General features: G+C 39.0%; 1 protein-coding gene across 2 annotated transcripts in view; it reads right to left on the bottom strand.

The window, feature by feature from the left end:
- Positions 1 to 2,957: 2,957 nt before the first annotated feature.
- Positions 2,958 to 24,998, bottom strand: part of APBA1 (amyloid beta precursor protein binding family A member 1) — a 77,105-nt gene continuing 55,064 nt past the window's right edge. The window contains exons 5-13 of one of the 2 annotated variants that reach the window (XM_039710060.1): positions 24,006 to 24,151; positions 19,014 to 19,046; positions 17,780 to 17,866; positions 17,028 to 17,213; positions 13,503 to 13,682; positions 12,495 to 12,707; positions 6,516 to 6,635; positions 5,727 to 5,867; positions 2,958 to 4,405 (exon numbers count right to left, since the gene is read on the bottom strand). In XM_039710060.1, the coding sequence (XP_039565994.1) occupies positions 4,334 to 4,405; positions 5,727 to 5,867; positions 6,516 to 6,635; positions 12,495 to 12,707; positions 13,503 to 13,682; positions 17,028 to 17,213; positions 17,780 to 17,866; positions 19,014 to 19,046; positions 24,006 to 24,151 (1,178 nt within the window). In that variant the 3' untranslated portion in view covers positions 2,958 to 4,333. The remainder of the gene's footprint in view (positions 4,406 to 5,726; positions 5,868 to 6,515; positions 6,636 to 12,494; positions 12,708 to 13,502; positions 13,683 to 17,027; positions 17,214 to 17,779; positions 17,867 to 19,013; positions 19,047 to 24,005; positions 24,152 to 24,998) is intronic. The other variant, XM_039710061.1, reaches the window with a different exon arrangement.

The following is a 24,998-nucleotide window of genomic DNA, read 5'->3' as shown; positions in this document are numbered from 1 at the left end:
TCTGCATAAGGACTGCACCCTTTATCAGGGACTTCACAATTGCTTCTGTCTGTCATTTAAGCAACTAAGGTGAAATACTTCATTCTCTCATGTTGACGGTATTTGTATTTCATGTTGTGAACTAAATGGCTGAATGCCCATGTTTAGTTTTCTTCTGAATCAGCTGTGGCATGTATTGTCATTTCTGTGCTTTCAAAGTAATCATGAGAACCTATGAGGCACAGAAAATCCTATGAAGCCTCACCAGAAAAAACATTCCCTGGATGGTTTTTTCTGGTTGACTTTAAAATATGATCATATTTTTCATAATCTCTCATTATACATTTTTATTTTGTTATTACATATTTTTAAAAAATATTTTTAACCTTAACACAGGCAGTTCCAGGATTAATTCTAGGGACAGACATATCACAACTCTACTTTTTATTTATTCAAATGGTGTTAGGTCTTTAATAATAAATCATGCTGATGACATTTAAAGGAAAACTGTAATTTCAGAAACTACTCTTAAATGTGAAGAATTTTTATCGAAGACCCATTTATGAAAAATTCCTATTTAATTATTCAGTCAAATAAAGAATATTTCTGTCACAATCACATCAGTGGCATTTCACACAGTAAAAACTGGGATGCTACCTTAGATTAGGAATCACCTTTGTTTAGGAGCACAAGTGTCATGTACTGCCTGAAAAGAATGCTGTTTTAAAAATAAAGGTAACAGCACTGCTTCACTGAAGCCTGCAGAAACATAGATAAGAATTACTCCAGACTAAGTGGCAAAAAAGAAGTTCAGACACCTTCCAATTATGCATGCATTGGCAAGTCAGCCTCTAGGTCAGTATGAGCAAATTCTCAGCCTTGTCTGAGGTACTTTTGTAGTTTATTGTTGCAAATCTTACAGACATTAGCGCTCTGTTAAATAAAGGAATGTAGCACAGTAAATACATCACAACAAAATAACTGGCCAGAAACCCCTTACCCATCCCCTCCAAAGCAAAAAGCCCACTCTTCTCCCCTCTGTCTCTCCCCCAAATCAAACCAGCACAGCTTCATTAGAGAGGTCAGAGACCTGTGGCAGAAAACATCAAAGTAATTACATTCAGTAGATGTGCAAGATCAACATTCCAGGCTCACATATATTTATATATATATTTATATTTTTATATAGAGATCATTAAATGTTTACAAAGAACAATATTGTTACAAATACAATACTATGCTTTTCCCAACGCTTTACAATAGTTTCTATTCATCCTCTTTACAGAACAATAGTACAACTTCATAGTCTAGGTACTGCGCTAAATATATACAAGAGATCTCAACCACGTTGCTGTCTTGAGAAATACATTTCTTTTAGAAAAGAAAGAAAGCTAGCAAACTTGGAAATCCAAACTGACACTCAAACAAATTCAAAACAAATGTGAAACTTCTCAAAAATAAAAAATACAGGGATGTTTCATCCTTAATGTAAACACTGAAGAGTTAATTAGACTGTACGAAGCAGCAAGGATGAAAGAAAAAGAATTCAGGTCTGTCACTGAAGAAGGAATGTAAACCTTTGAAGGAATGTTCCTTTGCATCTGTTAAAAATCCCCATATCTGATCTATCAAACCGCTGCAACAGTCTAGAGAACAGCCAGCTTTCCCATTTGAGTTCCATTTTCTTGAAACTTTCTGTTTACAGAGTAAAATGGGATTGTTTACAAGACTGTTCTCAGAAGTGTGCACACACTATGGACCTCTCCGTTTAGAAATCTTATGCATATACTGTAACTGAAAAAATGAGATTTTTTTTGCTAAGCTCTGGTCCTGCAAGCATTCATTTGCTTAATTTTAAGCACCTATTTAGGACGAACAGTAACTTCACAAACCCCCAGCTGCAAGATTTCCAAAGAAACAGTGGTTTCTTCTATTAATACATTTGCATGTTCAGAATTTCATCATTTCCCTGTGAAGTGAGCTGAAGACTTCACCACATGGGCTAGACAGAACCATAGAAACAAGTGAAGTGGAGGGCATACACATAGCAGGAACCAGAAGCATGATAACTGTGTCTTCAAGAGTTCACTAAGTTTCTTCAGGCAATTTATGGAAAGGCTGCACTGTATATAATCTTCTAAATTGTACATGGTTATATACCATATTTACATTTATTACTATATATATGGAAAGTTCTAGAAAAAAGGTTTGAATTACCATAAACCAGATGTCTACAGTTAAACAATATACTCACAAGCCATTAATTATCTTGTTGCATCAGTGAGGCAGCAGAGTTAAGTACTAACCTGGAATACTAACACCATTTTCTTGTGCAATCCGCTATTCAGGAGCCTTGGATTAAATTATATAACAACAAGAAATGCAGTAAAATCAAGTCATTGTACATTAATCTCAACACTAAAACATATCCCCTTACTACAACAGTTTATGCACCGCTTCATTATGTCCCTTAAATATCTGCTTCCCACAGAAATACAGTTCATCCTCTAACTCTGATCAGGCCATAATTATCTGTGACTTCAGAAAGCCAAAACTGGACCCCTGACAAGAGTGCTCAGTGGTTCTCAGCAGTGTTTGCAACAAGTGCACATGCACACACCCACTTCCATGAATCCCCATAGCAATGTCTAGGATCATCACTGGACTGCAAGCAACGCTTACATTGCACAGCTCACGTCACAACAAGTGAGACACAAGTGACTATGAACAACACCGCATTTGCAAAGCAGAAGTGGCGTGTGGCTGTGTGTTGTCTGCTCTTGTTTTCATCGCACTGAGCCTTTCCATCACAGCAAAACACAGCACAAACTGTTTGTTTAAAAGAAATCAACATACTAGCCTGGACTAAACACATGGTTCAACTTCAGTATAAACACCAGTATACAGTCCTGAAAAAAAGTAACTACAGAGAATGTAGAATTCTCTTACTAGGAAGAAAAGACACTGCTTCTTTTTTATTTTGAACCCTCTTAAAAAAACCAAAGAACCCAACCCAGCCCCCTTTTCCCCTTTTGTCTCTAGCATGCAACTTAGAGGCTAATCAAATACAAGATTTCATACATCCCTACAGTTAATCATCTTCATACAAGTGCATATAGTACACACATATCTCTTGTAAGTGCCATACATATGGGAAAAAATCACAAGCTAAATTATATAACAAAATAAATAAGTTTATTCCTGCCTCATCCTTTCATCTGTTACCTATATCATGAACTAAACAGGAATTCAATAAAATTAGACAGGTCTTTGGACAAAAATATATGTTAAAACTGGCTCAGAGAACAAAATTACTTAGAATAGTCTGCAGATCTCTTATATTCAAACTTCATAAATAGGAAGCACAATTTTAAAAATGTCTATATACACTGGCACACATGGCTATGTGCACCGAAATCAGAATTAAGAGCCTAGAAAAAGTGTAGCTATTCAGCAGATCCCCTCAATATTTTTCTTGTGGCTATTTAAAGATTTCCCCCCCCACTTATTTAACCTCTAAAATCAGGAAGGAACTATAAAACACAAAGCTGAAGAAAACTAGGAGATAGAAACCTGGGGGCAAAGAGGGGGAGGCAGCTGTAAAAAATGCCTCCCAAATTTCTTAGTGTAAGTAATGCAAGAATAACATGTTTCAGCAATTGATGGAGTATCTTTTGGAGTCCTACTATCATGAAGAACTGAAGACAGAGGGGAATTAAAAGGTGTGTATTTGGACATTTCATTTTACAACAGCAGCATTTACTAAGTCATCATAAGCAGGCAATTTTTCCTGAGGGCAAAATAATCCTTTTGGTATTCTACTTTCCCCACAGACACAAACCTTTAGTACTGAGCTTGGTGCCTGTGAGAAAACAGGGCAAGAGAAGCAAAGTCACAGGCAGGATATCCAAGAGAACACCTTTTACCCTATACTTCTATCTATTTGGTAAAGTAATTTTTCATTCAGCAACATTTAATTTACTCAGTTTGTAAAATTACAGCCACAGAAATAAAATTTATTATGTAGCATGAAACAGAGCCATCTGTGAATACTGCTGTAAACTGTGCTGCTGTTATTTTCCTGTTTTGCATGTGGAACTGTATGAAGTTTCACTTGTAAAAAGACGCAACCAAAATAGTTCCACAGATACATTTTGCCCCTCACCAAAATGCAGGAAAATGGTAGGAAGAAGAGGAAAAACAGATGAAGGAGAGAGCAACAGTGTATTTGTATCTGTGATGGGGGGGAGCGAGAAAGAAATGTCTTTGCAGACACACAAATGCACCACTAGAGAGACAAGCACTAATGAGGAAAAACATCTTCCGTGCACACTGTGGTGGTGAGGTGTCAGCTTCAGATGTAAACTGGTTGCTCTTGTGCAGTCAACAGTCTGTACATGGCAGCTGGCATAGTCTTCATATGGATCTAGAGGAAATAAACCTAGTTAATCTATGTTCCTAAACATGCATACCTCACATGAAGGACCCAGATAAGGTCATACAAGGCAAAAAAAAAAAGATAAAATTTGAGTTTTCATACCCTTATTAAAGTATTGCAGGTGATAATTTTATGAAACAATATGTTTAGTATTGATGAACCATCTAAAATTGTTCACGTGTCATATTTTCAATATATGGTTCTTCTAAAGTATAAAAATATGGGACAAATAATGAGGTAAATGGTATGCAGGCTTCCTCTCACTTCAGCTTTTTGGATTTGATTAGCAACGAGCCAATAGAGATAGAACCACAGAATTATGGAACTTTGAATTGGAAGGGACCTTTCAAAATCATCTAGTATAAACTGCTCTGTTGGAGGTTTTTCACTAGAAGAGGTTGCTTAGAGCTCTGTCCAGCCTGGCCTGGCACACTTCCAAGGATGAGGCATCCACAGCTTCTCTGGGTAACCTGTTCCAGTGGCTCACCGATCTTACAGTGAAGGATTTCTTCCTATGCCTGATCTAAATCTATCCTCTTTAAGTTTAAAACCATTGCCTATTGTTCGGCACTTACCCTGGTAAAAGTCTCTCTTCATTTTTCTTGGAAGCCCTCTTTACACATTGAAAGGCTGCTGTCAGGTCTCACTGGAGCCTTCTCCAGGCTGAACAACCAAACCTCTCTCACCCTTTTCTCACAGGGGAGGTGAGGTGCTCCATCCCTCTCACCCTTTTCATGGCCTGCATCTGTATCTGCTCAAGCAGGTTTATTTGTTTATGTTGAGGGCCCCAGAACTGCACACAGTACTTGTGGGATCTCACAAGAGCAGAATACAGAGGGAAAATACCTCCCTGTTGGCCACACTGTTTTTGATGCAGTCCAGGATACTTTTGGTTTTTAAGTGTCCATTCCTGGCTCATGTCCAACTTTCCTTCCTCTCTTCAGGGCTGTTCCCAATCCCTTTAGCCCCAGTCTCTCTTGATACTGGAGATTGCCCAGACCCAGAGGCAGGACCTTGCACTTGGTCTTGTAGAACTTCACAAAGGTCATGGGCCACTTTTCTAGCCTGTTCAGGTCCCTCTAAAATGGCATCCCTTTCCTTAAGCACCACTGATCTTGATGTCACCTTCAAACTTGCTGAGAGTGCAACTCAATCCCATTGTCTGTGTCACTGATGAAGACATGACAGATAGAGTACTGGTCCCAGTACAGTCCCTTGAAGGACACTGCTCATTACTGGTTTCCACTGGCTGTTACTGGTAACAGCAATGAACTCTGCTATACTGCCTAGACATATTGCTGGTTCTTACCTCACCAACAGCATTTGAGAGGATGTGAACAATCTTCTCATGGGGTGTTGCTACAACGCTCTGCCCATTGATTTCAATGATCCGATGGCCAACACGCACACCTCCTCGCTCTGCTATGCCTCCTCTCATAAGGCTACAGATCTGGAAGGGAGAGCACAAATTTATCATGGGCTGGATAAGGAACATCCCAGTTTTTGCCTGCAATATATGAATCAACATTTAAACACAGACTTGCAACAGCAAATTCTAAGATGCAGTCAATCACTGACTCAAAACAAAATTTGTTAGTAACAAGTAACTAATGGATATTCTCTTCCAAGAGCAGAACAAACTGTCAGAAAAGGCTGCTTGTGTTGTAGATTACATGTCTTATAGTTTGGAAATCTGAATTTATGAAGGACCTCAATTTAATGATGTTCATTAGGCAGATGTCTTACAACAAAACGGATCAAGAACAGGCTCTTTCTTTTGAGATCATGCAATGGCTTGGTTAAAGACATGTAATATGCAGCATGCTAAAAGCAGACTCTTCCACATGTTTTTGGTTTTTTAAGCCAAAACAACTTTTTTATTCCTCTGTCTGACTGTAAATTTGTGAAGTAAGTAGAGTCAAAGACAAAACCTCTTATTAACACAAGTTCTATATTTCAGATTTGACAAATGCAAAATCCTGTTTGCTGTAAGGGAGAAAATAACAGCTTCCCTCTTCTCACACTGAAACTTAACCACAAATGGAGAAGAAGTTTCATGTGTGTTAAAGCTTGATCAGAAACAATGGAAGCTACTTACGATCCCATTCTGCACACTGAAGCCTAACTGATATCTGAGGTCTGGTCTTCTGATCAAGACTGTGGTTACTGGAGGGCATCTAACTATGTTCAGTTTAACCCGGGCCTGGTTTTTCAAACCCTGGAAAAAAAATACCAAACTGAGAGTTAAACATGTAACATGAATGGAACAAAAAAATGGTGTTAGAACGCTGACATGGAAGCAGCCTTGAATAAATAGATTTTGTATGCATTGAACCAGAATCTCATCACTGAATGCCAGACACAAACAACAGAATATTCAATTAAATGAGTGATAAAACATCAAATTCTTCTTGCCAAAAATCTGGCACAAAAAGCTGTTTTAGAAAAACTAGATTCCTCTTGGCAGTTTCTTCATTTGGTAACAGAAATCATACATAAAAGGAGTATTAAAATATGTCTATGCAGCTCACCAAATGACCAATGACCAAGTAAGTAGCTAAGTTAGTTACAAAACAGTTGCTTCCCTAACGAAATATACTAAAGTCTGTCAAGCAAACAGTAGGTCCCCTTGTATCATCCTTGCATAAGCAGCGCTCACATAGTTTCCATTATTCACAGAATCACAAGATGGGTACAGTTGGAAGGCACCACAGTGGGTCATCTCGTCCAACCTCTCTGCTCAAGCTGGGTCATCCCAGAGCACACAACACAGAATTGTGTCCAGATGGTTCCTGAATATCTTCAGTGAGGGACACTCCTTTGCCTCCCTGGGCAATCTGTTCCAGTGCATGGTCACCTACACTAGTTATTCCTTTATGCTGTCATGGAACTTTCTGTGCATCAGTTTCTGCCTGCTGCCCCTTGTCCTACAGCTCAGCACCACCAAGAACAGCCTGGCTCCATCCTCTTGGCATCCTCCCTGCAGATACTTACACTGATGAGATTCCCTCTCAGTTCTCTCTTCTTGAGGCTGAACAGGCCCAACTCCCTCAGCCTTTCCTCGTAAGACAGATGCTTTGGTCTCTTCACCATTTTTGTACTCCTGCCCTGGACCCATTCCAGGAGCTCCATGTGCCTGTTGTGCTGAGGAGCCAGAAGTGGACGCAGCACTCCAGATGTGCCTCACCAGGGCTGAGCAGAGGGGCAGGATCACCTCCCTCGAGCTGCTGGCAGTGCTCTTCCTGATGCACCCCAGGACACCATTGGCCTTCTTGCCACACAGACACACTGCTGGCTCATGGACAACTTATCCACCAGGATCCCCAGGTCCTTTTCCACAGAGCAGCTCGCCAGCAGCATTTCTTGTGGGATCCTCCACCATCTGTGACAGGAAGATCTCACCAGTGCTCTCCAGGAACCTCCTGGATTGTTTGTGCTTTGCTATGTAGCTTCTCCAGGAGATGTCAGGATAGTTTAAGTCTCTCACAAGAACCAGGGCCTGTGAAGTCAAGGCTGATTTGAGCTGTCTGTACAAGGCCTCATCCACCTCTTGACCAGGCATCCTGTAGCACACACCCACAAGTGTCACCCTTAGCAGTCTGCCCTTTTATCCTAACCTTTAAACTTGATACATTCCAAGTACTCTTCCTCTCTTCCAATTTAATTATATCACATTCACCATTAACTCCTTGCTACTAGAAGAAAATTGAATGAAAAAAATTATTTTTATTGTCAGGGTGGTAAAACACATATTACCCACAGAGGCTGTGGAGTATCCAGTCTTGGAGTTATTTGAATCCTAGTGGGCACAGCCTTAAGAAGCCTGCTCTACTTTGAACCAAAATGTCGGTCTAGACCAGCTACAGCAGTGACTGCCAAACTCAGAGACTGTGTTCATAAGGCTCTGGGAACACAAAAATGTAATAAACCACAAATAAATGCCATCTTTACCCCTTGTACAACTTCAAGTACTCAGAGCTCTTGGACACTGCTAAGAGAGATTTTTGAAATGCTTAATTTACACAAAATATAAGCCCTAAATCCGTTCACAAATAAAATCCACATAAAGGATGAAATGCTTTCTAAAAAATACAACAAGGTTCAGCTTGTTTAATTAAACACCTGCCAATTCCAGTATCTGTTTCTGAATTCCTTTCATATGTACAATTGACATCTAGGTCCCACTGCAATCAAGGTGTCAGACGCTTGATTGACTTCAAATGATTTCTTCTGGAAAGTAGTTTCTACTCTAGCTAAGGTAATATACTGAAGTCTCTACATACAGTTTACTGCTGCTGATTCTGTTGAGCTGAGCTCCATTCAGCAGTGACTTGAGTATCTAAACTGGCATCCTGGCATGATGAACTACCTTGAAGTCTGTTTTTTTGTCAGCGCCCTACACTGGATGTAACCAACATTGGGTGCAAACAGTTGTTCGAACAGTGCTGAGCTCAGCTTGGCTCATTCTTGAAAGTTGCTGCAAGACAATGAAAAGGTGTCTGACCACAAAATGACAAAGCTCTTGGCTGTGGGAACTGCCTGTACTCCACACTCAGGAGAAAGAAGGTCTGAACTCCACCTCTACCATGACTATGGATTCCTCTACTCCAGTGAGGAATTAGAAGTGCACCTCACATGCTCAAGGGCCATTCACTTTCTACAGGCAGGTCTTGACAACACCATATACTGTAGAGAACAGGGACTTCTTAACCTGAACCACACTGTGGGCATGATGTTTATGGAAAAGTCTAAGCAGCTTTTGACTCAGCGTTCTAATCCTGAAAGACAGGAGTCATGCAGAGTATGGGGATGCCCATTTCTGTGAGGATTTTAAGTGTTTAACTTCAGTCATCTGAATTCACTCAGGGTACATGCCCAGAATAAATCTGATATCATCATGTCCTTACTTCCCTGATGAATGTGCAAGTTACTAACATGTATTCCCTGGGGAAAAAAAATAATGTGGTCCCTAATGAAAAACCCTTTTAATTTTACAGAAAATGCATATATTTCAGAAGTGGGTAATCTTCAGTAGTATACAGACAGGTAATGTAAACTGATCAGAAACAAAAAAATTGTATTTTGACCACATTTCTTTGTTTAACTAGTTCCTGAGTATACTTCTGATAGTAGTCAGTACCAGATGCTTCTGAAAAAGACAGAAGTAGCATAATCCTATTAGGGAACAGCCGCAACACATGGAAAGCTTCTTCCAAGCTCCATCAGTTTACAATTGGTTTATGGTAAATTAGAAGCAGAGATTACATCCATAATACTGAATTATCTTGTTTGAAGTGCTTGTGACATATGTTTATCCACATAATATTATAATCTTTTCATAGGAATCCTTCCAGCCAGCTAAGGCAATCTGAAATCTGGTATATTTCTACCCCATTTAATCATCTGCACTTAGATCATTCATATACATACTTGTTTCCAAAAGAGCTATATGAATAACTCCAGATGTGTGGTTATGAAGATCTGCAAACATACAGATTATCATCTCTTTAGAAAGACAGAAAAAAAGGCTGGCAGTTCCTGTGGAAACTGTGCTAAGTATCAGGGAAGAAGAGAGAGGCCTGCAGAAGCTAGAAACAGCAAAGCTGGTTGGTTCTGTATTGAGAAAATACTGATGAGCACAACAAAATCTCCATCTGAATAAGGGAAGTATAACTTCCCTTATCACAGTTTTAGAAATAAAAATTATGTGGGATAGGAAGCAATCACAAAGAGCCTAAATTTGCAGGGGATTTTGTTTTGCTGATGCTGGCACAAAGATATTAAATATGATTTTTCTTTTTCCTTTCTTCACAAATGTAAGATCGTTTTTGCCATACTTTCAGTTTGTCACACATGCTATCATTTCTCACTGAGTCTAAAATGTCGTTCAGTGACTTATGCGTCTATTACTTACCAGAACTCAGTATTAACATTTTGGGAAGCCTGAATGGAAAGTCTTTATAACAAACATCTCAGTTCAAGTATTAACAGATAATCCCTGAAGAAAAAAAAATTACTTTGTACTTATTTTACCTTTGCAAATTTACCTTGCAAATGGAAATTTATTTTGCAATTAAAAAAAATAGAAAGTGAAAGAAAAAAGTTACATAATACAACTTGTTATCAAAAAGTTGCCTAAATGCATAAGTCTAATAGGTACATTTCTAAAACTCAGGGAAGAATGTCTGTATAATGTACCACCAGCATTACATCACGTGTCTGCATGTGATGACATCCAGAGCTAGGCAGGACCATTTCAACAAATAACTAATTTCAATAAATAGCTAATAAATAACTAATGAACTTTGTCTCAAACATTCTCTAGTGATTTCCTGCTCTTTTAAACAATGATGTTGAAATACTTATTCCTTTATATGGGGCAGCTGCCTCAGGCACTGTTCAATTACAGATGACCTGCAAGCTTTTCACTGTCACATACTTTTCTGACTAGAAGAAAGCTCTTCCAATTAAAATGCCCCATTTAGGCAAGTGAAGAAAAGCACCAAATATGAGAAGCACTTTGGAATAACTTGGGCAAAGATGCCACAGCGAGTATGTCTTTAAGCCAAAGTTTTAAAGCCCTAAAAATAGGTATAAACAAACAAACAAACAAAAAGGCACTTGCTTTATTTCATCCAAATATTAAGAGGTATTTGACAGCTAGTAAGGCTTATGACTATATTAGGCACCTATGCCTCCATTTGTGATATACAATTTCAAGTGTGTACCTGGTAATATCTTCCTTTTGCACAAAATATTCCCTTGTGAATTTGTGCACAGAGCCCTGGTACACAAGTAAATAGCACAGCAGTCTGTAATGGCACTGGATATTGTCATTCCGGAGGCGATCAAGACTTTTGATGCTGTCTCTCAGGATAACCTCATAGCCAAGCTCAGGAAGCGGGTGGTGAGGTGGATTGACAACTGGCTGAATGAGAGCTCAGAGGATTGGGATCAGTGGCACAGGCCTGTTTGGATGCCTGTATCTAGCAGTGTCTCCCAAACTTCAATACTGGGCCCAATCTCATTTAACTTATCATCAGACATGAAGTGCCTCCTCAGCAAGCTCATTAATGACACAAAAGCTGGGAGGAGTGGCCAACACCCAAGCGCGGTGCAACCCTTCAGAAGGACCTTGACAAGCAGGAGGGGTGGGCAGAAAGGAACCTTCTAAAAATAAACAAGGGCAAATGCACCTGCAGAGGAATAATCCCAGGCCCCAGCACAAGCTGTCCATGAGCCAGACGTGCTCTTGTAACCAAGAAGGCAAATGTTATTGAGGGGTGCATCAGGAAGAGCACTGCCAGCAGCTCGAGGGAGGTGATCGTGCCCCTCTGCTCAGCCCTGATGAGGCACATCTGGAGGGCTGTGTCCAATTCTGTGCTCCTCAGCACAACAGGGACATGGAGCTCCTGCAGCAGGCAGGTCCTGTCGAGGGCTATAATTAGGGGATTGAAGCACTTCACTTAGGAGGAAAAGGTTTACAGTTGGACTCAATGATCTTAGAGGTCTTTTCTAATCTAAAAAATGCCACAGTTCTGTGAAAGGGTGAGGGAGCTGGCCCTGCTCAGCACTGAGAAGAGACAAGTGAGAGGGGACCTCATCAATATAAGTAAGTATCTGATGGGAGGATGTCAAGAGGATACAGTCAGGTTCTTTTTAGTGGTGCTGAGGAATAGAATGAAAGGCAAAGGGCCAACACTGGAATGAAGGATGTTCCACCTGAACATGAGGAAGAATTTATTTCCTGTGAGGAAGACTGAGCATAGGAACAGATTTTCAGAGAAGCTCTGGAGTCCCATTCTCTGGAGATATTCAAACTCAACACAATCTTGATCAAGATGTTCTAGGCAACCCTGCTGGAGCAGGGAGGTTGGATTAGACTACTTCCAGTGGTCCCAACCTTACCCATTCTGTGGTCCTGTGGGGAGTCAGAAAATTGGTGCAGCATAATTCATACTATTTTTTCAGATCATGAAATGGAAAGTGCTATGCAAACATTTGGTAAGAATTTACTTGTTTTATACTTTCTGCCCATCATTTTAAAATGTGTAGCTTCTAGAAACATTTTCCCTACCTTTATAATGCTCTGACACGTTGAAAGTGGTAAACCAACCAAGCTGGTCCCATTGATTGACATGATCTGGTCCCCTATGTTCAGCTTCCCAGATTTCTCTGCCGGTCCTCCATGCATCATGTTGGCTATGATAACTGTAGGCAAAATGGATCCCCAGCCAGACTCCACAATCACCACACCTAGAATTTCTCCCTTTTGCTTTTCAATGTAAACCTGTATAGTAAGAAAAAGTGTTTAAAAAAAGAGTTTCTTTCACACCCATGAACTAGTATCATCCCACTCCAAACATTCACAAAGCCAACAAATATACCCCTCTTGATTTGCAACCTGCCCTCCTAATTCAAAGGCAAAAAAGACAGGGTACGTGTTTTACTACCTTTCATTTGCATTCAATTATTAAATGACAAACAATACAGACTTAATGCTGAACACCCCTCAGAAATAATTTCTGTTTAAGAAAAGAAGAAATTCTAGTGAAGGAAACCCTGGTACCATGAGCTTTGGTGGACAAAGCTAAATAAGAAAAGACTGCAAGACTTTACAGCTTTGCATTGGAAAAACATTACCTGTGTGTTCGAGTTGCACAGTGGTTTGTTATTATTAAGCAAGCTGCAAAGCCTTCTGGCACATACAGTTATTTAAAACCTGGAATCAATCATGTTCCTAAACACCAGTGCTTCTATGAATTTTATGTTGTTCACTGTAATTTTTTTAATTGTATTAATCTGTTAATCTTCTTTCAATTCACTTTCAAACATGTCTGAAAATTGTTTGGTAAAAAGAACACAACCAGATGGTTAATCAGTTGACTGCTGATAAATTTGGGGTTCACTGTTTGCCTTTGAAAGAGAACTGATTATATAGTGTCCTGTTAGGAAGGATATTCTAGATTAACTGAGATAATTTATAGGAAGTATTAATATTTTTTTAGTTTCTGCCAACACAGGCCTGCAACTGATAAAGAGCAGCTGAATATTTGTGGGGGGGAAAAAAAAAAAAGAGACATACATCTTTGCAATTTTCAGATTTGGAGAAGTGAATCAGATCATCATTGTACATGTCCTGGGTATTAAGCAAGTCGCTATATTCCTTCTGGCTAAGATCTTCTGGGTTGATTCCATTTGCCCTCAGAAATTCTTGGTAGGCCACACTAAATGCTTGACCTATGGATTGTGCAATCAGCTGCGCCTGTAGCAGTTCCCAGAAAAGGAAGAAGAAAAGAAAAAAGTGAAACATTCTGATGATCATGTCCACTGACACTTTCTGTTACAATCACACTGTAAAATGGATCATCAAGTTGATGAACCTACAAGTTACCGCAATCCAGTCTAAAAAACGTTTGTGCCTTACAAATTAAAGACCCACACAATCTCAACACATTCAGCTCTGCCATGAATCCAGCTCAGTAAGCAATTCTAAATCACAATTATGAGAAAGACATCCTTTCACAGGTAAGAACTGCTAATCTAAGTGTAAAGGTAGAGCCACTGCAGTGACTGTGGCTTGCACCTAAAATTCTTCCCGCACATGCTGCTCCTAGATGGCTCTCCCTTCCAGCAGAGGCGATGTCATTCTTTGTCAAGCCAGCAGTGAAAACAAAAATGTCTACCAGGAAACACACAACCACGTTTTAAAGGCTATTTCCAACTCTTCTTACCATCCTTTACAACATTGATAGTGACTACTCCTACCTCAGCCTCAGACAAAAAAGGAAAAAGGCAGCAACTAGTGACCAGATCAAACCCTAAAGCGACTGCAAATGGTCGTATACTTCTCCTTCTTCATCCTGCTACTACCTTCAGCTTGTATCCCCTACACTTATTTCCCTCCTTCCAACTCACACAATCCTGCCAGTTCTCTGCCTCTTTCCTACTCATTCTGTCCTTTGTGAGCACCCTCTTGCAACTGCAGCTTCCCAGAGTCTTGTCTGCACCCAAAGCCACACAATGCACCTCTCACTACACTGCATTGCTCCCACCATGAGTTGGTTTATTTCTGCAGCTGTGGGACTGAAACTGGACAGCAGGCAGATGTGGGGAAAGCTGTGTCCCAAGCAAGGCCAGAGGGATGTCCGCTTTTGACACAGTAATCATGGTCAGGCAAGTAATGGGCAGGAGAGCAAAGCACAGCATGGTGCAGAGTACTGCTGTGTATAGATGGAGAGATTCATGCAGTGAGCACTGTGCAGTGCACAGGAGGTGGCTGTGATGTGCACTGAAACACAGTGCTGCCTGTGGCAAAAGCAGGGAAGAGAAATGGAGAGCTCCACAGCTGACAGTGGAGGCCTGGCAGAGTAATGGCAATGAATGAATGCTGCTCAGGTGTACTTTCATACAGTCTGATGGCCATTTTTAAAGTCCAGTTTGGTCCCTAATAAAGGAAATGTTCCCAACATTGAAATAAAAATGTTGCTGTATCTTAGACAGCTCAGACTAGCACTAAACCTGCTGATGAGAACAGCATGATTGCTGGTGCTGAAAAGACCAATATATAGACTGGTAGTATATTACCAAAGCTAAGATCAACCTAACTCTGACAGCAAGGACAGCAAGAAAATGGGAAAACTGCACCTCCATAACTCAGTAACCTAAGTGAAGAGTGCAGACTTTACATTCATACACATGCATCTTCACTCCAAGAAGAGATCAGCTCCCACTTAGACACCTGGCATTTGGATACATCACTAAGGTTCAACTCATTTAAAGGTACACCTCTAAATAGTTGAAAATCTGGTGCTGTCCTCCTTAGACAAAGATTCATCCAAGCAGAGACATGTTCTGGCCAACACCCACTCACAGGCTTACAGCTTCTGTTTTGCTTACTGAATAGATTCTGCCAAATACCCAGCTGTCCCAGAAGAAGAAAAGACAAGTTTTATAATATAAACAGGCCATATGACTTCACCGGAGGTACAAAATCTTTGAAGCTGCCATTTCATTGCTGCTAACAAGGTGCTACAGTCCTTCCATTCTGACTGTTAGTCACTTCAGTAATTGAGATAAATTTGGCAAGTTACCTGTGAGCTATATACCATGACTAAGGAGAGTTGATATAAACTGCAGTTTCGCAGCATATTTTCCCCATCAACGAGCAATGCTTTTATTGGATCTACAGGCATTTTACAAGCCAGTTGAATTTGCAGGCACAGAAAGGATCACAAATACAGGCTAATCCAAACAAACCTTAGATTGAGAAGCTCAAAATTTAGCTAGCCAAAGTATTAACAGCAGCCTAGGAAATAGATCTGGGAAGTATGGATCATGCAAAGGGTCAGACCACCCCACGGTGAAGGCAAATAAATCCCAGACTCTGGCACCTGACAGTTTGGTTTCTGCTTTTTCAACTGGCCAGTAAAAGAGCAACCAGTGTTCAAACTTGTGACTAGAAACACAGGAACTGCAGCCTCAAAGTGGGTAGCATGTCAAATGTCATTAAGCAAAAAATACACTGGCTACTGTATTTCACACCAGATTCTTAAAAGGCTTTGCAAAACAGGTTTACATGTTATTTTGTGGAAATAATCCATAATTTTTATACTCTGTCAATTTTGGTCCAGGATTACTTTTATCAGTGCTCGTCCTTACTTTCAGCAGTGGGTCATGTATATACATTCATGTGCAATCAGATAATATATTCAGACACAGGTTTAGAACAGATTATATAAAATCATTACATAAAATCAGCTCCTTATTCAAGAAAACCTTCCCATCCCAAAGTCCTTGCTGTTCACTGTAGTTTAGAAGACATGGAAGAATCTGGTATTTTCACTTACTTCTCTTGAGTATGTTAGTTTCCCAGATTATTAGGACTAACTTGACTATGATCCTAAAAACTACATATCTAACCACTTCAATCTAGTATGTTTGATTTCACTTTTCAGTTACTGAAAGTTATTTTTAAAAAGTACATAAAATCAGCAATTTACACACAGTGATTGTGAAGATAGGAGATCAAGTCCTGTGTAACGTAACTTGGTCTTGTGTAGAGTACCTTAACTGTACCATATATTAAAATTTAATCATTTGTATCTCTATTCAGCGTATTTTGGGATTGCTGAAATCATAAACTTTCTTTGCTGGCTTTTTGATAAGATAACAGGAACTACAGCCCCTACACCAACCACCTGAAAAATAAAAAAATAAAAAAAATCACCTCTCTGGTATGCGTCAATGACTGATTCCCAATGCAAGACTTGGGATTAGAATTTCCCTACGAAAATAAACACCTCTGATAGATTTTTCCTCTCTTATGCAAAATTTGAGCTGGTATTTGTAAACTGTAGCAACTGGACTATCCTATCACTGTTACTGAAAGTCACTAAAGAAGCTTTAAAAAAGTAAGCATTTCTATAAACACCAACTTCCTGTGACATGTCATGTCCAAACATATAAATGGCAGGTAAGTTTGTCTGCTTAGATGAAATACTGGGAGCAGTTAAAAAGCAAACAGGACCACTCACAATGGATTTTGAGCCTATCAAAATGTGCTTACTTTTCCACTCCTAGAAAACTACAAGACAATGTAATTGCTTACATCCTCAGACTCAAAGACATGACAAATCATTTTGTACTGCCTCTTTCCATCTTGAGAGGGGTGAGATGCTTCCACATTATCCTGGGAGTTAGAGCGTGGCATTCGCCTACGAGCCATCAAAACAACTATATTTCCTATATCAGCAATGTAAGAAATGGTCCGCAGGGGATGATCCATCATGGTTTCCTATGGAATAAGAAAACCAACATAAGCAGCTGCTTCAACTAAGTTCTTATTGCACATCTAGTATTATCAAAACACAAACAGCTGTAAGACCTCTGCTAGGTGGAGTTTGTAATACCTGTCATGCATGAAAGGAGATATAATAGAAACCAAGAGCTTCACCTTCCAAAAATAAAACAAAGAGAAAGTTTTACAGGGTTTTTTCTATGGAAAAGAACATCAAGACCTCAACTGCAGAACCTGCGTATGCTGGGCATGTATGTGTACAGGACTATAAACAAATTACTGCAGCTAAACATTTTGGGCTACTCTGGGCACAATCAATACTTGATGCAGCATGGCTCAGAAGACATAAGCTGACTGCAATTATCTTACGTACAAATTCTAATTATTTCTACAGCCAGACACACCAGAATAATTGCTTGTATGACATGGCTTTGACCATGGATTTCTGCCTAGAGGGGAATACAAGATCCAGCACATTTTAAAGGCAAATTTTAACATGTACATGGAAAGTCTATTCCAGTAGTCTACTCCAACAATAGTAACAAAGGTGTCTATGTTAATACCTGTGTGTCTGCATTCAGTACTTTTATCCTCTGTGTAGAAATGAAGAGGTCCACTTCAGTCATGGGTTGAGATTCACCTTCTGGAGCCTGCAAATAAATGGCTTAGAGTCAAACAAACACATTAGGTAACATACTTACTAATAATGATGCTAGTTCACGTACAGGGGTACACTAAGACACAGTCACCAGAACAGCAATGCAGGATAGAGTATTAGACTGCAGAAGCAAAAGATAAACACAAAGATGTGGAAACTATATCATATATGTGAAAGTGAATTGGGTATTGTTTGAAAAAAAGTTAACCTCATAAAATCTTGCCTGATATTTTTCCTGATTCAGTAAAATTATACCTGACTGTAACATGAACTATAAAAATTTCTTGAAAAGTAGTATGATTTTACCATTTTCTGCACACTATGAATCCCACCTCAAAAAAGGGTTTTCATACAAGCCATAGAAAGGCCTAACAGTATCTCCTGCCTGAGGAATTTCTGTTTGGGCTAGCAGTGGCTGCCAAGACCAATGGAAAAACCTGTACCACAGGAGGTACTGTTTGAGCTATTCATAATGCAGTTCTGGCAAGAAGACCTTCACAGTCAGACAACATACTTTTCAAGCAGTAACCCATTTAAGAAGTAACATTTTGTTAATAGAAAGCAGACATTTGTAATATTTTTTTAATTACATTTGTTAAAAAGTAGTTGAAAGCTCCACAAACAGAACTTATTACAAAGATGAGTCCATCTCAGTATATTACTGTATGTATAGACATAAACTTTTTTTTTGCATCCAGCAATTTGATATCTCTGTGAGTCAAACAAAGCACTCCTACACAAAGATTAAATTAAAACTAAAAAGTTTAAAATAGTCAAAAAACCCAAAACAAACAAAAAAACCCCACACTTCATTTTAATCCATCATTTTACAATGTTTAAACCTTTGCCATGTCAGTCCTGATTCTCTAATATGCATTTTGGGTACTGTCCATAACCATTTAATAAATCAAATATTTCTTCTGTTTCTAACATGAAATGGCTAATGAGAAGCAACAAAAAATGGCCAATCAGGCAACTGATTTCCCAGATATGTTAACCTGTATGGTGGCTCAGAAATAAATCTGAAAAAACCTTGCTGGATGCAGAAAATAAAATCACAAAATAAAAAGAAAGGGAAAAACTCTCCCAGAAAACAAAAGAACAAGCATAACATCAAGCTGATGGAGTTTGTACTGCACCTTCTTCCTGCTTTTGGCTAATTTCTGGGCCATCTGCTTAGCATGGAACAAACAGAGACAGGAGAACAGTTAGAGAAGAACTTACAGAGACTCCAACTCAAGCAGGAATCTAGAAACTAATGTCAGGGCTCACAGACTACTAGCTGGTCTAAATTAGTCCCTGCTTAGGTTAATTTCCTCCTTTTCTTTTGAGCTTAAAAATTTGTAAGATTTCATGTTTAGCACAATTAATTTCAGAAATTAAAAGAAACAGCACCAAAAGAGTCAGGAAGAACACAAAAGGATATTTTCACTTAAAATTTTGCTACTTGCAACAAACACAGTTATTTTGTGTGTAACTGTTTTTGAGGTTTGGTTGGGGGAGGATGGTACAAGAAACGCAACAGAGCTTCCCCTCACTTACAGCAGTGTAAACCATGAAGTTATTTCTTTTGAAGGTACACCAATGTAAAAGGTGAGAGAAAAATTGTATGCCTTACTATTACAGGTTTTTCAGATCTCATATTTCAGACTTCAAAACAATAACCACCCTAACACTATGCTGCTTTTTCCTGGAAAAATGAAATGACAGAAGGTAACTGTCACCTTCATTTTCTCCTCCTGAGCAAATAAATCACTACCAATGTTCACACAGTGAACTGGTCAACAAATTTTCCTGTTACACCTACACAAAGATATGTCCACACTATCACTTTTTTTCAAGCAAGCAGTGGAGCATGTATTTCAGATCCAGAAACACCTTAAAAGACATTTCTACTAACAACCCAAACAAACATAATTTTTACAGTCTTGAAATGATGAATTCAAACCAATGGTGAACTGAACTTTACAGACCTGCTTACTGAAGGAATGCAATACTCACCAGGCTGGCAATTAGCCCTTAAATTTCAACAGCAACAGGCTCTTTGCTAATTAAAATTACAGGTGTGCTCATGGTGGGAAATAGGCTTATAGTTACAAGCTCCAGAGAGATTCAGCACTAGCTACTTCTACAAAGAGCAAATAAGAGGCCTGAATCATGAGACACATCAAACACTTTAATACTGATGCTCACAACTTCAGTCTGTCAGGTTTTGTCCAAACAAATCTGAAAGCAGCTACTTAAAGTATAGCTACTTAGGCCATGCTGCTTATTTACAAATAGAAACATTCTCAAAATAGCTTTTAGTCACCTTTCTCAAACTAAGAAGTATTTTATAGCCTGACAGGTTATTTTACAACAGGTGATTGTAAACTATTGCAAAAGCAATTAAAACTGCCTTACATGGCAGGCTCTTCATTACATTACTCTCAATTTAAATTAATACTCAGAAATAATATACTGATATAATTATAATAATCTTATATTATTATAATTATAATAATAAAATTATATTGAGTAACAGCTGCCTGTCATACAATGGGCAAGGAGAAGACACTCCTGGGGTAGAGCATTTAGATATTTTTCTAAAATCAAACTTTTCTTTTTCACCCTTCCCAAACTTCAGAATGATGGACCTCCCAAAAGAAGAAAAGTACAGGCCAAAATTACGAAAAATGGGGAAAAAAAAAATCCTTGAGCTACAACTTTACAACACAGAATCAACAATTTATCAAAAAATAGCATAATTCAATATACTGAAAATTCTGTTCTTCAAATGGAAGCATATTGAAAAACTACTTTCAAGTATTTCATAAAATAAGGCAATGATATGATTCAAGCACTTTTAATAAGCGATTTAACACTGCACAGAAATGTCACAAAAGAAGTTATGGTCCATGAACAACAAAAAAATTAGGATAATTCCATTCATGATACTTTATTAGACAAATACTCTTTATCATGACATTATTTTCCTAACTCAAATCAAAGATTATTTCTGTATTCCTAGAAGAAGAAAACCAAATGGAATATACCTAATCCACACAATTTTTTTTTTAATATACAGAATATAGGATTTTCATTTAAGGTAAATTAAATGTATTTATTTATATAGATGCAATTTCCAAAATTACCATACATTAAAACCCAACAAGCTTCTGCTTTTGCTACAGAGAGGCCCTAAGTTTATTCAATCCATTTAGTCTCTACAAAAAAAGTTTTGCAACTCAGTGAGCACTGAGAGGACACCAAGTGTGTGAAAATGCATGAAATACTAAACTAAATATTCACATATGGGTTCTATCTTAAATTACACTCAGAAATTAAACCAGGTGCTACTTAGAAATATTCAATCCGACCCCACAGTATGCTAGAAGTGCCTCCTAATGAAATACTCCTAAGTACATTTGATGAACACTTTCAAAGCAATTTCTGTGCCATCTGCTTAGCATGGAACATGCTAAGCAGTGTGTCTGTTTTAACTTAGCTGGACTTCACAAGGCTGAACAAGAAAACATCTAACTCTTGAACTTTCAACTGAAAAAATACTTCTTTAAAGAAGAAGCTTGGAGAATTGTTTTCAAACTCTGTTCATATTCCAAATGAATGAGTATGTGGTTTGGAGGCTCTGCTAAAAGGAAGCACTTTATTTATATTATTAAATTCAGACGGTATACACTTTTGTGAAGGTATAAATAGCAGGGCTTAAACAAAGCTCTTCATTTCTTTTTAATACTCAGCTTCAAGTCGATGTATTTTAAAAGCTCATTCTTAATTAATAAGCTTTGTTTTCTTCAACAGTGGAGAAATGGTTGACATGCAACAAGTATGGCACTCTGTAAACAAACATGAGCAGGGCACAACCTTCATAATCACCGTGCAAGCCATCATTTATACATCTGGGATACAGAATATCTGATGCAGTGATGAAACTGGCAGCAGGAAGTCCATCTGTCATAATGAATCTCTCTCTGAAAAGGTTTAGCTTTAATGGCAACCAGCAACAAAACAAGCCAAAGCCAACTCTAATAAACCAAGAAGCCGAAGGTGCAGGGGGATTGTCTTTGCTTTACTTAGAAGCAGAAAGCAGTAACTGTCCAAGAAGTCTTCAAAGGTATTGTGTACAATACAATACAAGTCAATAATTTTCTGAAAGTTTCATAAAATTCAATCCAGTAGCTAGGTTTTACCAGGTCACAAATGCTATCACTTGGGCCTCAAGCCTGAGGCAAATACACTATAAGAAAGGATACACACATCTGCTGATTTATGTAGATGCACAAATTATGGCGTCAATGAGTGAAATGCATTAAACAAATTTCTTCTGTTTTGATGCACAAGAAATGCTGACGCATAACAGAATCTTCAGAACAGTATTTTGTTAACGAATTTCTACGAAATACATTTTGCATCAGACTAAGATTCTATACTGTTAAAACCTCTTAGGCCCGGTTTGAATCAATTCAGTTTCGTTTTTGTCTACCATAACACTGCACTCTTCTTCTAATGTGTATTCCTACACAAGCTTTACCTTCTAGGCGCAAACTCCCTGTGGTTCAAGTTTCACTCCTGATATCTATTTCCTATGATAGCTGATGCTAATCTTTCCTTTCACTCTCCAGTGGCGTATCCCTCCTAGATCCAGCCTCACCAAAGCCCGTGTTTCTTTCCCTTACCATTAGTCTTCCATTCACTCAAATCAGACAAGTTTTCTAACACACAGCCAAGCATCAAGAAGGAACATAAAGAGACTACTAAACACAAGGGCACAGCGTTATTTACCCAGAGCAGGAAAAAAACAGACTCTATAAGAAAAATTCTTCACTGCAGGTTTGGGGACAACTCACCAAGACCTGCCATTGTTGAAAAAGCTGCATGAAACATACTTTTAGAGAATGTCACTTAATCCAGAGTCACCAATGAACAAAGATAAATCACTCTTTTGCAAAAGGTTCAGTAGTTCAAGGTAGTGAAGACTTCTACAGAGATGGTGGAGTATAATCCTGAACAGGAAGGCTACATTCCTGCCTTTTCTAAAATGTCAGTGTTTAGGATTTTCAGAGACAAGGTTACAAGAACCTATGCATTTGAACACCAGCAAAATTGCAATTTTTGGAAGTTGTCTCAATGGCTCTATTTAGAGCTTCTGTGTCAAAATTATATCCAGAGACTAAACTGAACACCTGCCACGGAAAGCAGTGGAAGAAATAAAAGGGAGTAGGAAGCACCAGCTGACCTTAACAGACAATTTTATTGGTCTTGCTGATAACCTTCTCTCCTCTTCCTCTCTCTTTTATATAATTGCACATCAAATCTGAGGTGGAACACAAAATAAAATATACAAAAGAAAAATACACAGATATTAAACTATTAAAAATTCCCAGAGTGAGTTGTGTTGATTAGTGAATTAGCAGATGATGAAGCTGTGTGCCTACTAGCCAGTCACCTATGGGTAGTTGGAATGTTGCAGCATCCTGTACAGCCGTGCAATACTTCATCAACACACCTTAATTTCAGCTGACAGTGTCATAATTGTAACTTACAGTACAGCAGCATTACCATTGCTGGAAGTGGCCTGTACAGAAATCAGTTGGAATGTCTCTTCTGAAACAAAATTTTTCAGATTCCAGGACAAATTATTTTTCCACACTTCTCTGTGCCATCACAAGCTTCTTTTTTTTTTAACTTTCAAATCAGCTCACAGCTGTTACGTGTGGAGAAGCAAGTGTCCACAACAGGGTCAAAAATAACTGCAGTCACTACCACAGTGGCAGTGCCATTGAGTACCAAGCCAGAAGCAGCCAGAAGCAATACTTACTAGTTATTTCCTTAACCTGTTTTCCCTCCACACCCAGATAATATATATAACTTTGACCACCACTCACTTCAGATTCTAATTTAGTGTACACAGCACAAGTATTACCATAGGGAATTTAAATGACCTGGTAACATCCCTTTATCAGTCGTGTTCCATAAGCAGCATATATGATTTATTTTGCAAAGGAAAGGTGAGGCATCTTTCATTCTGAAACTACACAAAACCCCACCTGAAAAGATTACTGCATAAGAATGAAGTTCATATTTACAATTATAAAACAGCCATACAAGAAGCAGCAGGAATTACTCCTTACCTTGATCCTGCTGACAGCTTCCTGAGCCTGCATCATCCTCACATTCTTGGATGGAGTTTTATCAGAAAGGAGTTGAGTTGAACCAAGGTAATTGGCAGCAAAAATGATTCCATCAATTAAGTCTTCAGGATCGCAAGGTCCAGGAACTGTAATACAGGAATTCCATTACTGAAGACAATCATGGTCAAACACAACAAAAGCAGAACTGTGATATCTTGAGTCTGCACCTGATGGCTGCAAATCCTCCTCTGAAGTACTTCAGTTTGACATGACAAAAAGGCAACCAGTACTTTCAAAGGCACAAAACATCAAACAAACTGTATCAAAATTTGTAGTGGGTTGACCCTGCCCACTAAACCCCTTCGCTCCCCTCCTCAGAAGGGCAGGGAAGAGAAAATATAATAAAAGTCTCATGGGGCAAGACAAGAACAGGTAGAGATCACTCATCAGTTACTGTCGTGGGCAAAACAGACTCCACTTGTGGAAACTTGTTTCATCTATTACTAATGAAGTCAGAATAGAATAATGAAAAATAAAAACAGATGCTACAACACCTTCCCCTATCTCTCCCTTCTTCCTGGACTCACTTTTACTTTCAATTTGCTTTATCTCCTGCTCCTAGAAGTACAGAGGAATGGGGGCTGTGGTCAGTTCATCACATGCTGTCTCTGATGCTCCTTCTTCATCATGGGGAAGAGGCCTCACATCCCTCCTCTGCTCTAGAACGGGATACCTCTCACAGGAGACAATCCTTCAGAACAGACTGCTCTCATGTGGCTCCCTATGGTGTCACAAGTCCTGCCAACAAGCCTGCTCCAGGTGGGCTCGTCTCTCCACTGGGCCACATAATCTGCGGGGAGCCTGCTCCAGCCTGGGATTTCCATGGGGTCATAGCCTGCTTTTTTTGGGCATCCATATCATCTGGCATGGGGTCCTCCAGGGGCTGCTTGTGGATATGTGTTCCACTGTGGAGCTCCATTGGCTGGAGGAGCA

This window comes from Passer montanus, unplaced genomic scaffold, assembly GCF_014805655.1.
Source record: "Passer montanus isolate IOZ18808 unplaced genomic scaffold, ASM1480565v1 scaffold222, whole genome shotgun sequence".
Taxonomy (NCBI): domain Eukaryota; kingdom Metazoa; phylum Chordata; class Aves; order Passeriformes; family Passeridae; genus Passer; species Passer montanus.
The sequence above is the reverse complement of the archived record's forward strand: the minus strand, read 5'-3'. Positions and strand labels throughout refer to the sequence as shown.